The sequence below is a fragment of the Mustela lutreola genome, chromosome 2 (assembly GCF_030435805.1).
Source record: "Mustela lutreola isolate mMusLut2 chromosome 2, mMusLut2.pri, whole genome shotgun sequence".
In the NCBI taxonomy this organism is placed as follows: Eukaryota; Metazoa; Chordata; class Mammalia; order Carnivora; family Mustelidae; genus Mustela; species Mustela lutreola.
In genome coordinates this window covers 72,024,590-72,041,422 of record NC_081291.1, presented here as the reverse complement: position 1 = coordinate 72,041,422, position 16,833 = coordinate 72,024,590, and the positions used below count along the sequence as shown (strand labels likewise).

Genomic DNA, 16,833 nt, shown 5'->3' with positions numbered 1-16,833 from the left:
GATGATATTGCTGAACCATAGTCTAATCTAAGTGTTCTGAGTACATTTAAGGTAAGCTAGACTAAATTACGATAATTCGGTAAGTTAGGTATATTAAATGCATTTTTGTCTTACAATATTTTAAACTTATAGTGGGTTTTTTGGATATAACTTCAATCAAGGAAGATCTACATAGACGCACACACAATATAATATGAAATATATGTAATATATAAAGCATATCTATATAATCATATGTGTATGTAATGTAATACCTAGAGCAACCATTACAAAGCTACAAAAAAGATACATTCAAAAACAGATAAATCAAAAAGTAGTTCTAAAAGATGTTCAAATAACCCACAATAAGGCATGACAAGTAAAACACAGAAATGAAAAAACAGAAGGAACAAATGGAAAACAAAGAAACAGCAAACTAAAGTCCTAACATATCAATAATTATATTAACTGTAAAAAGTCTAAAGATACCAGTTAAAGACTGATATTGGCAGAGTGGATTAAAACACATAACCCAACTATATGCTGTCTGTAAGAAATTGAGTTCAAACATAATGCTATAAGCAGGGTAAAGGTAAAAGGACAAAGAAAAAAAAAAACCCATGTATAGATTTGTTAATTGGAAGAAAGCAAGAGTGGTTATAATAGTATCAGATAAAGTAGACTTCAGAACAAAAAGAAATTAACAGAGAGGAACATTCTATGTTGATAAAAGGGTAAAATTACCAATAAGACATAGCAATCTTAATGTATATGCCTTGAGCAACAAAATTTTAAAATTATGTGAACCCCAAATTTATAGAACTAAAAGGAGAAATAGATAAATTCACAGTGATAGTTGGAGACGTCAACATTCCTCTCTCAACAGTTGACAGAACAAGAGCTAGAAAGTCTACAAGGGTATGGAAGAACTCAGCACCATCACCGTCATCAGATAACAATCTAATCCGTGTTACAGAGCACTCTGCTCAACAATAGTAGGGTACACATTTCAAGTCCTTACAGAACATTCAAACTGGGGAAATAAACTTTAGAAATTGAAATCATATATAGTATGTCTCTGACTACAGTAGAATTAAACTAGAAATCAATAACAGAACGATAACAGGGAAATATCTAAATACTTGAAGACTAAATGACACATTTCTTAAATAATCATGGAGTCAAAAGAAAGTGTCAAGTGAACTCAGAAGACACTGAAAACAAAAAGACAGCATATCAAAGTTGGTGAGACATAGCTAAAACTGTGGTGACAGGGAAATTTGTAGCATTAAATGCATACATTGGAAAAGAGGAAAATGTTACAAACAGTAATCTAAACTCCTACTTAGGAAACTGGAGACAAAGAAAACCAACAGAAGCAGAAAGAATAAAATAATAGAGTACAAGTCAATGAAATGAAAACCAGAAAAATAATAGAGAAGATTAATGAAATTAAAGAGTTGATTCTTTGGAAAGAGCAATATAGTTGATAAACCTCCAGCAGGACTAAAGCAAGAAAGAAGAAAGAACCATTATAAAAGTGAAACAGCAGATATCACTACAGACCCTTCGGATATCAAAAGTATAAAAGGGACTATTACAAGCAACTCTACACATACAAATTTTTTAAAAAGATTTTATTTATTCATTAATAGAGGGAGAAGGAAAAGCAGGCTTCCTGCTGAGCAAGGAGCCTGGTGTGGGACTCGATCCCAGGACCCTGGGATCATGACCTGAGCCGAAGGCAGACGCTTAACCAACTGAGCCACACAAGCATCTCTCTACATACAAATTTGACAACTTGGATAAAATGGACCAATTCTTCCAAAACACAGACTACCACAACTCACCCAATGTGAAGTAGATAATTTGAGTAGCTCCATAACTGTAAGGAAATTGAATCTGTAGTTACAAATTTCCAAAAAAGAGACGCTCTGGCCCAAATGATTTTACTGGCAAATTCTAATTTAAAGAAGAATTAACACTGATTTTATACAATTTCTTTTAGGAACAGGACATGGGAGTATTTCCCAATTCACTTTATGGAGCTGGTATCAGTGTGATAGAAAACCAGAGTATGAAAAAGGAAAACAACAAACCAAAATCCCATGTGAATAAATATATAAAACATCTTAATAAACTGTTAGCAAATATAATTCAGCAATCTATAAAAAAAAGGTATGGACCATGACAAGTAGGATTTAGTCCAGGGATTCCAGCTGGGTTCAATATAATCTACCATATTCATAGTCAACATGGTTATATCAATCAATAGATATAAAACATTTGACAGAATCCAATATTCATTTTTGAAGACTCAGAAAAATAGAAATGGGGGTATTTCTTTAACTTGGTAAGGAACATCTATTTTTTTAAAAAATCTAAAGCTAGCATCATACTTCTTGGTGAAAGACTGAATGCTCTCCTTATAAGATTAGGAACAGTGCAAGGAAATCCACTCTCACTACCCTTATTGAACATAGTACTAGAAGTTCTAAGTAGCATAATAAGGCCAGTGATACCTCCAGTTTATCAGTGAGGTCCCTAGCTGAACTCAAGTATATGAGCATATCCAGTCAAAGTCAGCTGAGACCAGAACTGCTTGGATGAGCACATCCTAAATTGTCCATCCACAGAATGAGGAGTTTAAAAAAATGGCTGTTTGAAGTCACAGAGTTTGGGGTGGTTGGTTATGTAGTAATAGCTAACTGACTCAGTACTTGGAATAAAAGGAAGACTCAGTACTTGTAATAGATCAGTTCTCCTTTAATTTACAAATTTATAAATTAACCTAAAAATTAATTCACAAATCCCAGCCAAAGTTTTTCTTTTAACTAGGTAAACTTATTGTCAAATTCACAGGGAAAAATAAATGAAATAAAATAGCAAGAAAATTCTAAAGAAAAATAAGGACACTTACCACATATTAATACTTACTATATAACTTCAGTTATTAAAGTAATGCAGTACTGGTGCATTAGTAGACAATCACACCAGTGGAACAGAATAAAAAGTCCAGAAATGCATTATATGATATGGTGAAATCTCAGTTTAGTAGAGGAAACAACTATCCATTAATAGCATTGAAATAACTAGGTCTCCAGATGAGGGGGGAAAAGTTTGCTCTTCTAAAATTACAAGATAAAAGGACAGGACTCAGAATGGGAGAAAATATTCATAAACACATGTCTTCCAGAGGACTCGTATTCAGATTAAGAGCTCTTAAAACTCAATGAGGCATTTCAGCCAATTAAAACATGGATAATGATTTGAAGAAGTACTTCACCAAAAAAATATGCAAATCATACAGTATATGACTTCAATTATATGACATTCTAGAGCATACAAACTAATTCATAATGACAAAAGGCAGATTAGTGTTTGGGGCCAGGTTTGAAGAGAAGGTTGGATTACAAAGGGTTGTGCGGAATCTTTTGAGGGGAGGTGGAAATATTCTGTATTTTGTGGTAGTGATTTTACAGGTAAATACAAGTATCAAAACAATAAAGTGTATACCTTCGATGAATGCAGTTTATCACACAAATTTAACTCAATATTGCTGTACTTGAAAAATCACATTTTTTGATAAATGTATTAAAAGTGAAGGAAGCCAGGCACTCTTATATGCTACTGACAGGAGTGCATGCAGCTTGGCATTATTTATCAAAATTATGAATGCATTGTACCTTTGACTCAGGTAATCCATGTTTAGGAATTTATCATAATTCCACACTTGTTAAATCATGTATTTACATGATAACTAATTGGAGCATTGTTTGTAACAGCAGCTAATGCCTACCAATAAGGAAATAGTAAAATAAGTTCTGGTACATCTATGCAATAAAATATTTAAGCAGTTGTGACAAAGAATGAAGGCATTCTTTGAGATCTGACATAGAATATTCTTCAAGACATTTAGTGACAAAAGCAAGGGACCTGACACTAAGGGTATATACATTCAAGTTTGTTTATATTTGTATATGAAGTGTCTGGAGAGGTACAAAAGAAAATAATAGTGATCATTTTGTAGGGAGAACAGGAGCTGGTGAGGGAGGGAAGGGATACACAAGGGCAAGGAGACTCTTCACTTTTTGCTTTATTTAAAGAGAAAGTAAAGTCCAGAGTAGGTTTGTTGTAAAGAAAACTATGGAAAAATAGATTACACAAGGATTCCTAAAATAAAAGATGGCAGAAATTCTCCATGAAACAATACTAAGTTTGGATCCAATCATGTTTCATTTTGCTTCTTTTAAAATTTTAATTTCTGGGACACCTTGGTGGCTCATTTGGTTAAACGTTTGCCTTCAGTTCAGGTCTTAATCCCGGGCTTCTTGCTCAGTGGGGAGCTTGCTCCTCCTTCTGCCTGCTGCTCCCACTGCTTGTGCCCTCTCGCTCTCTGACAAATGAATAAAATCTTAAATTAAAAAAAAAAAATTTAGTTTCTAAAAGTAATTGCATTTCTTAGAATTAGTGGGACTTTTTTTCCGATTTTTTTTTAAGTAACATGCAGTTGACACATAGTGTTATATTTGTTTCAGGTGTGCAATGTAGTGATTAGATAAGGCTATATGTTATGCTGTGCTCACTGCAAGTTAGCGCCCATCGGTCACCATACATTGCTACTATAATACCATTGACTGTATTCCCTATGCTGTGCCTTTCATCCCCATGGTTTTTTTTTTTTAAGATTTTATTCATTTATTTGAGAGAGAGAGAAAGAGAGAGTATGAGAGGAGTGAGGTCAGCGGGAGAAGCAGACTCGCTGCCTATCAGGGAGCCCAACTTGGGACTTGATCCTGGGACTCCAGCATCATGTGAGCCCAAGGCAGTTGCTTAACCTACTGAGCCACCCAGGCACCCCCCCCCCCCCCAATGACTTCTTCATTCTGTAACTACAGGCCTATCTCCCATTCCTGGTGGTTAAGTAATTAAGTAGCGGTCACGTGTTACACGTTAAAGGAAAGAAAGAGTGACCAAGCGGTGGTCACAACATTTCCACAGTCAGTACTTGTAGTGTGCTCCATGAGATTCCTCATGGGACCTTGGATCACTCTGTTAAGTAGCTGAGTGGGGGCATCTGTATTTTCCTTGAAGTCCCACAAATAAATGCCACTAGAAAAGGATCACTGTTATGGTGCCTCAGGTATAGTTGAACCAGATGTGTGTGATGTGTCAAAGTAGGGCAGTCACAAAATAAATTCTATTTGAAATCATACCTGACTGTTTTTGAAAGTGAAACATTTTTTCTGGTGGCCCCACTTAGGTTCCCTGTAGATATGAGTAGAGTCACTTTAACAGCGTACTCCTCTAGGATGTATTCCAAATTTTCAGGTCCCTGGCCACCTCCAGTTGGGAAGGTAGAACATACTGCTTTGGATATCCAAGCCATAAGTATCTATTTTACAAGGTAAAATACCTTGTAACAGTGTGGCTTTTTAAAGCTGATTTTAAAGAAAATCACAGCATTATAGAGAAAAAGCTTAAAATGTACTTGGAATATTTAGAATAAGGGAAAGGCTTTTCCTTTGATTTTAGATAATACAAAAAAAGGATGAGGAAATATGGAAGAGGTCATTGTGGTTTTTAATTTCACATTGTTTTTTCTTTCAGTTGGCTTTTGAAACAATGAGTGTTATATCTGTGGTGACCAACTGTGCTTTAATTGGAATGTCACCACAAGTGAACGCCCTCTTCCCGGAGTCAAAATTGGACCTCATTTTGATTGTAGTAGCAGTGGAGGTAAGTGAAAATTTAAATGTTTTAAATAGTCTCCACATCAGATGCCTCAGTTAAAACAGAAATGACTAAAGCAGTGATGTCCCCAACTGTCAATGACTAGCAATTTAGTGACATCCATTTCCTGCGTCAGGTAATGGAAAGCCATGAGGTTTGAGGCTGTGCGTTTCTGGTTGTTTCCCAGGTATGAGAAAGTCCCCATGGTGCACATGGGGAAGTGACCTTTCTAGCTGTTGTACTGACCTGTCCAGTGCTGAGTAGATAAATCCTATTTGAAAAAGAATTCTGTAAATTTAATATTTTTTAAGTTTCTTCTAGGGATCTGTTATTTCCACTTTCTTAAATTGGAAATTTAAGAAATTGGAAATTGTAAGAAATGCTTTTTGATTAACAATTTAAATCTCATTAGCAATAGGTGTGAAATTCATTGTGAAACTCTAAAACACCAAAATGTAACATATAGTAAGAAGACTCATAATTTCACATACAAAGTACAAGTGGTCTGTCTGGGTACTTTTTTTTTTTTTATGATTTTATTTATTTATTTGACAGAGAGGTCACAAGTAGGCAGAGAGGCAGGCGGCAGGGCAGGGGGGTGGTGCGAGGTTGGGGGAAGCAGGCTCCCCGCTGAGCCGAGAGCCCAATGCAGCTCTATCCCAGGATCCTGAGACTGTGACCCTAGCTGAAGGCAAGTGGCTTAACCCACTGAGCCACCCAGGTGCCCCTGTCTGTATACTTTTTAGGTTTTCATTTTATCATGTTTCTCAATATGGCTTTACTGTAACATTTTGGAAAATTCAGCACTGACCAATTGCAAAGGGAAGAATTTGCAGGAATTTTTTTATTGCTAGTGATTATTATTGTCTGGAATATTGTGACCTTTCATTTTTAGATATTTAAAAAATAGAACAGTTGTGGAAATTTATTAAAACAGAATTTAGCAGGATTATAGAGTGGCCTAAGGCCTTAGGCCTGAAGGCTGACTAGAAATGAAACTATGAACTTGTACATTTCCAGTAGTGGCTGAAGAACTAGATTGTGCTTTGCTGTATTTGCTCTTTCTGTGTATTTAATAGGAATCTGTGTTCATGGTAGATGCTATATGCGGAGTGCATTTGGAGAATGATTTTAGAGAGCAGTGAGTCGAGGGAAAGGGAATGGCTCTAGCAGATAAAAGTAGGTATGTTTTGAATTTTGAGAGTTGAATAGGATTTTGGAGAGCTATTTGTAATGCTGATTTCTTACCTGTGTGAGAGATCAAAACAGGTATCTTAGGGGATGGCCAGCTGCCCAGGCTCATAGCATACCTTCTTGATATGGCCCTTAACTTTGCCAGTACATCCAGAGTTAATTAGGCTTTTGGAGATGACTTACATTTAAAACTAATGAGTCTCACAAAGGACTGACCAGAATGCCAGGCAGTTAATTTACCATAAGGTAAATTTACCATCTTTCCCAATAATTTACCATCTTTCCCAATGACTGTAACAGTTGGTATTAAAGTGAAATTGGTTTATTAGATTTCTTGGTAAAGTGGGAACCAGAGCAAGAGCAGTATATGTCTTGAAAGACAAGGAAATGGAAACCCTGAAAACCATCTCTTCCCCAAACTTGAGCAGACCTCTACCTCAAGCCAGATCTGGGTGTTACATTGCCAGCTTCTGAGCAATGCTGGATGTGTTCACTGCCCACCTCTTGATTTTGCCTTCACTTTCTCTAGATTTCTGGCCAGTCCAGTGTTGTGTATATTGCCATTGCCACTGCTTTCTTTTGTGTTTAGTGATGTCTTAGCATTGGCTAGCCAGGGCCTGGCTCCTCTCCCTTAATTTGGGAGACTCCCTGGCCTCTGGGGCTGTTCTTGCAGCTGGGGCTCCCCGAGGGATTTGCTGGTGTGCAGGGGATGGGGCCCTGGGATTTCTGCTGCATTAGTCTAGAGTGTCCAAAAGTTTGGTCTTGCTAGGCCTCCCCTGTGCTGGCCTTTGGCTGGAGAGCAGGCTTTTCTGGTTGATTTTTGTTTGTGCCCATTGGCATTTCTGGTTCTGCTTCCTCAGCCCTTAGTCTGACGCATACGAGGTAAAGAGGGATCCCTGGGAACTCACCACCGTGTTGCTCCTTAGGGTCCTGGGGTCCCTGGTGAGTCTGTTTTCTTCTTTCTACCCTTCAGAGTTTTCTTATGTTTGTTTTATGTATACTGTCAGTGGCTTTTAGTTGTACTTAGCAGGAGGAGTAGTGAAGAATACTTCTATCTGCCCAAAAGTAGAAGTCCTCACTTTTTTATTCCTTTTTTTCCCCCTCTTTGGCTTAGGACCTTTGCCCTTACCAAGTACTTTCTTTGGGCCTAGCTAGCATACTTTTATTCTTTAGGTCTCAGCTCAGATGTCACTGGGCTCCCAGCATTTTCTGATCTCTCCATCTCTTCTGGATCTCTTCTGTTAGTCTCTCATGAAGCCTTAATTGTCTTCCCTCATGGTGATTATTCCACTTATATGCCTGGCATTTCCTGGTAGGCGTGTTTATATAATGTCTGTTTCTCCCTGTGCACTGTCGGCCTCAGAAGAGCAGGGACAGTGTCTACTTTTCTATCGACTAAATCAGACTGCTAGCTAGAATAGTAACTAAAACATGGTAGGTAGGCATTTCTGTGTTGACATGAATGTGGAATTAATAAATTAAGCTTTCAGAAAGGGAAATGGGCACTTCTTTTTTTATTTAAAAAGGAAAAAATGGATATTATTCTTTTGATTAATTTATATTCAGAATTTATGACTCAGCCCAGGCTGAGTTAGAGTCAGTCATGACTTAGAAGAAAGATAGTTTTCAGCTTAAAATTAATCCACAGAGGCCAGAATGCCAGCAGTGTTTTAGGCCATTTCATTACCAGCTAGACTTAGACCTCTAGACAAGAAGTATTTCCTTGGGTTACCAAGATTAAATCCTTATAAGATAAAAGTGATCATTTTGGTATGTATTGGATTTTTTTTAAAATAAGGTAACTCATTAGAATGTTATCAACAATTATTAATATAGAGATCATTACTAATATTGAGATCACCCAGAGGTAAAGGTAAGGGGGGGATGAAGAGGTGGTAACTAAATGTATACTACTCTTTTCATTTTTTTATTGTGATAAAGTAAACATAACATAAATTTAGCACTGTAACCTCTTTAAAATTTTTTAACTGTGATGAAAAACACGTAATATGAAATTTACCCTCTTAACCACTTATAAGTGTACAGTTAAAGGCATTGACTGAAATTCTGTATCTCTTAAACACTAACTCCTCTCCCCACCCCCATTCTACTTTTGTTTCTATGAATTTGATTACACCAGGAATCTCCTGTAATGGATTCACCCCATATTTGTCCTTTTGTGTCTGGGTTATTTCCCTTGGCATAAGGTCTCTAAGGTTCATTCATATTGTAGCATATGTCAGAATTTCCTTCCTTTTTAAGAATGAATGATATTCCAATTATGTATATACCACATTTTATTTATCCAGGCAGCAATTGATGGGCATTCATATTGCTTCTACATTTTAGCTATCGTGAATAATGCCACTGTGAACATGGGTATACAAATAATCTGTTTGATTCTCTGCTTTACTTCTTTTGAGTATATAGCCAAAAACAGAATTTCTGGATATATGGTAATTCTATGTGGAATTTTTTGAGGAAATTAACTGTGCCATTTTCCATAGCAGCTATACCATTTTGCATTCCCATCAGCAATGTGGGAATTGCATTCCTATTTCTCTACATCCTTGTCAACACTTGTGATTTTATGCTGCTGCTTTTTTTTTTTTAAGTTAATAGTTACCCTAATGTGTATAATGTAGTATCTCATTATAGTTTTGAGTTCCCTGATAATCAGTGAAATTAAACATCTTTTCATGTTGGTTTTGGCCATATGTATATCTTTTTTAGGTATCTGTTCAAGTTCTTTGCCTATTTTTAAATTGTGCTGTTTGTTTGTTTTTTAAATTTTGTATTATTTATTTATTTATTTATTTATTTATTGTGCTGTTTGTTTTTTGGTTCTTTATTCTGGGTATTAATCCCTTATTAGATATCTTGTTGTACAGAAGTCTAATTTTTCTACCTTTTCCTTTTTTTGCCTGTGCTTTAGTATCATATCCAAGAAATCATTGCCAGATCTAATGTCATGAAGCTTTTGCCCTATGTTTTTTTCCAGGAGTTTTATAGTTTTAGGCCTTAAGTTTAGGTGCTTGATCTATTTTAGGTTAATTTTTGTATATGCTGTAAGTGTCCAAATTCATTCTTTTGCATGTGGATATTCAGTGCTTCTAGCATCATGTAGAAAAGACTCTCCATTCCCCAGTAACTGGTATTGGCACCCTTGTTGAAAATCATTTGACCATATATGTTAGGCAGTTTATTTCTTGACTCTATTCAGTTTCATTGGTCTATCTATATGTCTGTCTTTTTTTTAACGACTTTATTGATGTGTGATTGACATACGAAAAGCTGTACATATTTAATGTATACAACTTGATGAATTTGGTGATGAGTATATATCTATCTTTATGTCAGTTACCATACTGCTTTTCTTACTGTAGCTTTGTAGTAAGTTTTCATATCAGGAAGTGTGAGACTTACTACTTTGTTCTTTTTCGAGGCTGTAAAAGATTGTTTCGGTTGTCGGGTATGTGTTTGTTTTAATGTGCTTGTAGTAACTGAAGCTACTTACTGATTTTTTAAAAACTATTGATTAAAAGCTGGGTTTATATTGGAACAGATTCATATTAAAATGTCTTCCCTTTCTACCACAGTGGTATCTTTGAAGATTTATTTGTTTTTATTTTATTGACATTCTTCCTATTGCGAGGACCCCAGCTTTGTTTTCTAAATTGAAAATTTTTTGTGTTAGAACAAAATCTAGCTCAGAGAAACTGTTAGAAGTAACCAAGAAATTAATAAGTTAGCTAGTTTTATTTTAGTGTTGCTAAGACCTGAGCTGAATGCCATCTGGTCTTGTAATGAATCCAAAAAGTAGAAAGTTTAATATAAATTAGAAAGCATACTTTTTTGGTTTCTTACCATGCAAGTTTGTAAAATCATACTGAAATTCTAATTCAGAATGTTATAGAAGATTCCCTAAAACCATCCATGGGTCAAGTTAACATGTTTCTGTGTATAAGATTTTTCCTTTTGATCTGTAGAAATATTTTCAAATAAGGAATTAAAATGTTAAAATTATATTTAATTACATGGGGTTTTTTTTCCCCCAGACTCCAGGTAAAGTATCAGTATTAATGGATAAGGTTTTGGAATATAGATGAGGTTCTGTGGGGTGCATTCTGGAGCCTATGACCAAGAAAGAATTCTTGAGACATCTTTAGTGCAAAATGGTGGTTTATTAAAGCACAGGGACAGGACCCTTAGGCAGAAAGAGCTGCTGCCCCAGGAATGTGAGGGGTGGCTGATTGTATTAATTACATTATATTGTGGGAGGTAAGGAAAAGGGAGGTCTCAAAGGATTTTTACATGTTAAAATAGACTCCCAGGATACCGGTGGTTATGCCATTGTCAAGTTAAGGTTTTTCCCGCTGACAAGGCATTAACATGAAGACAGTTGGGAGATTCCTAGAGGAACATCACACTCTGCCTGCTTCAGGTATCTGGCAATGGGCTGCAGGTTTTAAGGACATTTACTACAGTTTCTTCTGGAAGCTAGGTTATTTATAGAAATGCTTTGTTCTTGTAGATCTCTAAAATATTTGTAAGCTGAGGGAGACTCCTGTCTTGCAGGATTGTGATCTCTGTAAGTTAACTATTTCTTTTTCCTTTCCTTAGCTTTAGGGCAGCCAGGAGTGCCCGATGGATATCATGTAAATCCCATGTTGGGGGGAAAGGGGTTGTGGGGTATCAGCTTGTGCTTTGTCCTCATCTTGCCTTCTGTCCCCTCATCCTTAATTATTAAGTTTTAAAAAACGTTTTATCTGTAGGACATTAAATTAATAGCATGCTATACTTATGTATATTCATTCATAATCTCTAAAAGAATAGAAATTTCACTAATTCAAACCCCAAAAAATAAGCCATAAATAAAGTAAGTTCTTATGTAAATTTTTAGCATCTTGATGGAAACAGCAGTTTAAGAGATCTTATTTTAGTTATTTTCTCCAAATGAAGTAACATCTAAAACATGTTTATGTGATTAGAATTTGTTAACAAGACAAAAGAAACTTAGAACATATAACAATTTTATAAAGCTGGTGTTGAGAGTATTCTCAACAATTTTAATTGTGGATGTTTTTCTTGTTCAGACTTTTAAAGTCAGGAAACTTTAGCTTTTATTTAATTTTTGATTCTTCAGGTTAGTTTAGTTTTGTTTTGTTTTAAAGCTTGACATAGTGCAGTGTAAAATTCAGTAAAAGGCAAAAATGGTCAGTAATGTTTGCTGGTAAGCACCAGGTCATATGTCACAACTTTTGTGTAATTACTGCCATCTAGTGTTTACTTTAAAAACTAAGGACACTTGAACACTACTTTCATTGGTAAAATGTTACAAAATTATGGGCTGATCAAAAGAATAGCCTACCAATGTATGAAAATATGTGAAAATTCCATTTCTAGATTAAAAATAGCCAAATAATGGCAGTCTTATGCCCACAAGTTCAGCCCACAAGATAGTCATCATCCAAATAATTCCTTTTAAATAATAATCATTATCCTCACTTTTGAGGCAAATTTCATTTACTTCTTGGATCAAACAAAGGATCACTACTGGTTTGTTTTTGTTTTTGTCTATTTGTTTGTTTTGCAAAGGATCACTTCTTTAAATGAGGAAATGAGGAATCGCACAAGAACTCCCAGTTCCTAAAAAATAGAAATGACCTAAATTTTCTAAATATCATATGTTGGTAATCCGCTATTTTAGTATTAAATACATTCACAGTTCTTTTTTAATTCTAAACTTGGCAAGATGAAGCAGTCATACATTCTGAATGTGGACCATTCACCTACTAAACACTACTTTTTTCTTAAGTTAAGGTGAATTAACTATTCACCCCAGAAGTTATACTGCATTTCTAATGCTCAGGTCCTGGTGCCTAGCAAGCTAATTTGCACCAGCCATGTTTAATTGGTAGTTTTAAATATATCGCTTAATTGCAGTTTCTTAAGAAAAAAGGGGGAGATGTTATGTGATTTCCACCCCCACCAAGAGCTGCCTAGAAACAGAATTGATGCTTACCTGCTTGTAATGACCAAGGTGTCTTTTGAGAATGGACAGAGCCCTTTGAGTTCTTTTATGCCCTGACTCACAGGGTTTATTTTTCTATTATTTATCTACTTACTTACTTACTTAACTTACTTATGATCTTAACTATTTATTTATTTATTTAGAGAGAGAGGTGGAGCATGAGTTGGTGGGGGGGCAGAGGGAGAGAGAGAAAATCTGAAGCAGGCTCCATCCTGAGTGGGGAGCCCAACGAGAGGCTTGATCTCAGGACCCTGAGATCATGACATGAGCCGAAATCAAGAGTTGGGCACTTAACTAACTGATCCACCCAGGTGTCCCTATTTTTCTATTCTTTAAAAATGGTTTCAGACTTTAAAAATGGTTTCAGAAAAGCTGAAACTCATAATACAGGTAATTCCTATATTTATTAGGATTCACTCATTTTGAACCTTTTGCTGCATGAATGCTCTCTTACTCCCTCTCTCTGTTAATTCCTATTTACATCTGTGTGTATGAATACATGTGGGTACTTCAGAGTGTGGAGATTCTGTCCCTCTCCTGCTCCTTAGTGCACCATGGCCCTGGGCCAGTCACCTCATCTTCTAGACCTGTTACCATTTTCTTCTTTTATAATTTTCTTATTATGTTGTTAATTATTATGCAGTACCTCATTGATTTTTGATGTAGTGTTCCCTGATTCATTGTGCATAACACCCAGTGCTCCATGCAATCTGTGCCCTCTTTAGTACCCATCACTGGGCTCACCCATCCCCCGGCCCAAAACCCTCAGTTTGTTTCCCAGAGGCCATAGTCTCTCATGGTTCATCGCCCACTCTGATTCCCCCTCTTCATTTTTCCCTTTCTTCTTCTTATGTCTTCCATGCTATTCCTTATGTTCCACAGTTAAGTGAAACCATATGATAATTCTTTTTCTCTGACTTATTTCACTCAGCATAAATCTCTAGTTCCATGCATGTTGACACAAATATTGGGTATTCATCTTTTCTGATGGCTGAGTAATATTCCATTATGTATATGGACCACCTCTTCTCTATCCATTCATCTGTTGAAGGGCATCTCAGCTCCTTCCATAGTTTGGTTATTGTGGACATTGCTGCTATTAACATTGGGGTGCATGTGGGCCTTCTTTTCACTATACCTGTATCTTTGGGGTAAATACCCAGCAGTGCAATTGCTGATATGCCTGTTTCCTTGACTACAGATTGAGACCAGGGCAGCTTCTCTTCAGGGATATACTGAGGAGTAGAAATGACACATGTGTGACCCTAATCACAAGGGTCTGGCCTTGTGCAGATTCTTGGTAAATGCAGGTTGTGTTACCACTCTTACAAGACATTGATAAGCTATCTGTCTTTGAAAGAGTTTAGTACCTACAGTTATTATGAGAATTAAATGTATAAATACACATGGCATACAGACACGATTGTGCATGTGAAATTCCACACACAGAGCTGGGCATTTGGCGGAGGCCTAGAGCTGAGAGCTGCAGTTCCAGCTGGCTTGGCAGTGGCAGAGTGAAGCTGTCGTTGTCTTGATTGTCACTGTCATCATTATTTGTTAAGCAGCATAGCAACATGGAAGTAGCTTGGGGTGTCAGAGGCCAGAGGTAGCTGAATTAGCACCTCCGCCCTTCCTCTTTGTCTCTTTGTGCCACGGTGGCTCAGATGTAGAATGAGGGCGTTGGTAAAGTATAGCGGAAGCGGCAGACGCCAGGTCTGATGCGGAGGAGGACTTGAGAAAGTGGTAACAGTGAACAGTGACACTGCTATTAATGGGTTCGTATTTTAGCAGCTAGCTTGTATGTGTCCCTCATCTCACAGATGCCTCTCCCTGGCTTTGCTCCCCCCATGCAACAGTGAATTGGTTTTGTTTGTGCTGCAGTTTTTCGATTATATGTTAGTCTCTATCTCATGTTTCCATCCTGTGACAGGACTCCCATTTTTCTCCTCTTCCCAGTCTTCCTGTTCCCACACCTCAGTCCCGCCCTCCTTCCTGCCCATCATTTCACCAAGTCTTGCTAATTCTGACTTTGAATATCTGTTGTGTCGTTCTTCCCTTTGACCATTGGTGTGGTTTGAGTTCAGGCTTTTACCATTTCCCATTTAGACTTTTTTGTAAATTTTTAAAATTTTTATTTGTTTGATCCAAAGAGAGAGAGAGAGAGAGAGCACAAGCAGGGGAAGTGGCAGAGGGAGAGGGAGAAGCAGGCTCTGCCGCTGAGCAAGGAGCCTGATGCCGGGCTCCATCTCAGGATCTCCAACAGGTATTTGCTGATGCTTAACCGATTGAGCCACCAGGTGCCCCCCCCCCCATCTAGACTTTTTAAAAAACAACTTTATAGATATAATTTATATATCATACAGTTCCCTTATTTAAAGTGTACCTTCCCCAGCTCTCACTTAGACTTTCAAAGCCACCAGTGTGACTAGGTCCTTACTAGCCTTCTGGCTTTATGCTTTCTCTCATCTGCTCCATGCTTTCTACTTCTGGCCTGGTTATTCCAAAACAAAATTCTGATCATATTTCTCCTCTGCGGTGGTCCTTAACACAAATCTCTGCAGCTTACAGAAGAAATGCCTCGGTTGAATATCAGAGTCTTTACAATGTCCCTTCCCCTGCTGTCCCTTTTTATATTTGGACACCCACAGCCCTTCCTGCAAGTTACTGTTAGCTGTTAGCAAGTTACTGTAGGACAGCGATGCCTTTCTTCTATCAGAAGGAGCCTCCTGAAGGCATTGGCAAGGACAGGCATGCAGTAAATACTCAACAACTGAAAAGTGTCCACTGAATTGCTTTTACTGTGTTTTTAAGTGATTAAGCAATTGCTTGTGAAATGTTTTTTTTTTTTTTAATTTTATTTATTTATTTGACAGATATCACAAGTAGACAGAGAGGCAGGAAGAGAGAGAGGGGAAAGCAGGCTCTCTGCCGAGTAGACAGCCCGATGCAGGGCTCGATCCCAGGATCCTGAGATCATGACCTGAGCCAAAGGCAGAGGTTCAACCCACTGAGCCACCCACGCGCCCCTGTGAAATATTTTTTAATGAATAAGTGTAGTCATGTATGGTGGTTGTTTTCCCAGTGAATATACAGTTAGTGGGAATTATTCAAGAATTAATTTTAACTTTATAATTAAAGACTTGGATGTATTTTGGGGAGGTATATCAACAAAACCCTTAGGTAGAACATTAAAATGGTTTATAAGAAAAGGTGAGCTTAACCTAGGCAGTATGACACTGTGGTTTAGAACATGGCCCCTAGGGTCAAATCCTGGCTCCACCATTGATAAGCTATCTGTCTTTGAAAGAGTTTAGTACCTACAATTATTATGAGGATTAAATGTATAAATACACATGGCATGCTTACTACAGGGCCTGGCAAGATTAAGTATTCCATATTTGTCAGTTGTTTGTTTTAGGAAGACAATCTCTTCTCATAGAAGTCTCTTTACCTAACTGAAAGGTCTGATTAAACTCTGAGAATTTAACTAAAAGGCTTGATTGGGAAGAAAACCACAACCACTATTCTTCTGGTACCACATGCAGCATCAGCATGTATTGGGCTCCTAAGAAGGTTTTTGACCTTTGGATTAGGGTACTTTTGAATGGAATTGTTGAACTGGGTTTTAACTTCCTCCTTTTGTTTCCTTTATTTCTGTGATAGTCATGGGCATTTCCTGGTCTTTCTGTACGCTGGCACCCTCTTCATTTTTCATCCAAATGAAACATTGCTTTATGTTCTTTTAAAGGTGTTGGAATAATTAAAGATAGTCAAGGCAAATTCTTTCACTGAAAATGTAGGTATAGGGTGCTTAAACTATGCCAGGTATTACCAAGGTACAGCCCTGGCTTTAGCATTGTTTACAGACAGAACCCTCCAGGAGATGGATCAGT

At 37.1% G+C, this 16,833-nt stretch overlaps 1 protein-coding gene across 4 annotated transcripts in view; it reads left to right on the top strand.

The window, feature by feature from the left end:
- Positions 1-16,833, top strand: part of ANO10 (anoctamin 10) — a 236,668-nt gene that overhangs the window by 58,045 nt on the left and 161,790 nt on the right. For all 4 annotated transcript variants that reach the window (XM_059162278.1, XM_059162279.1, XM_059162276.1 and 1 more), the window contains one exon: positions 5,590-5,718. In XM_059162278.1, the coding sequence (XP_059018261.1) occupies positions 5,590-5,718 (129 nt within the window). The remainder of the gene's footprint in view (positions 1-5,589; positions 5,719-16,833) is intronic.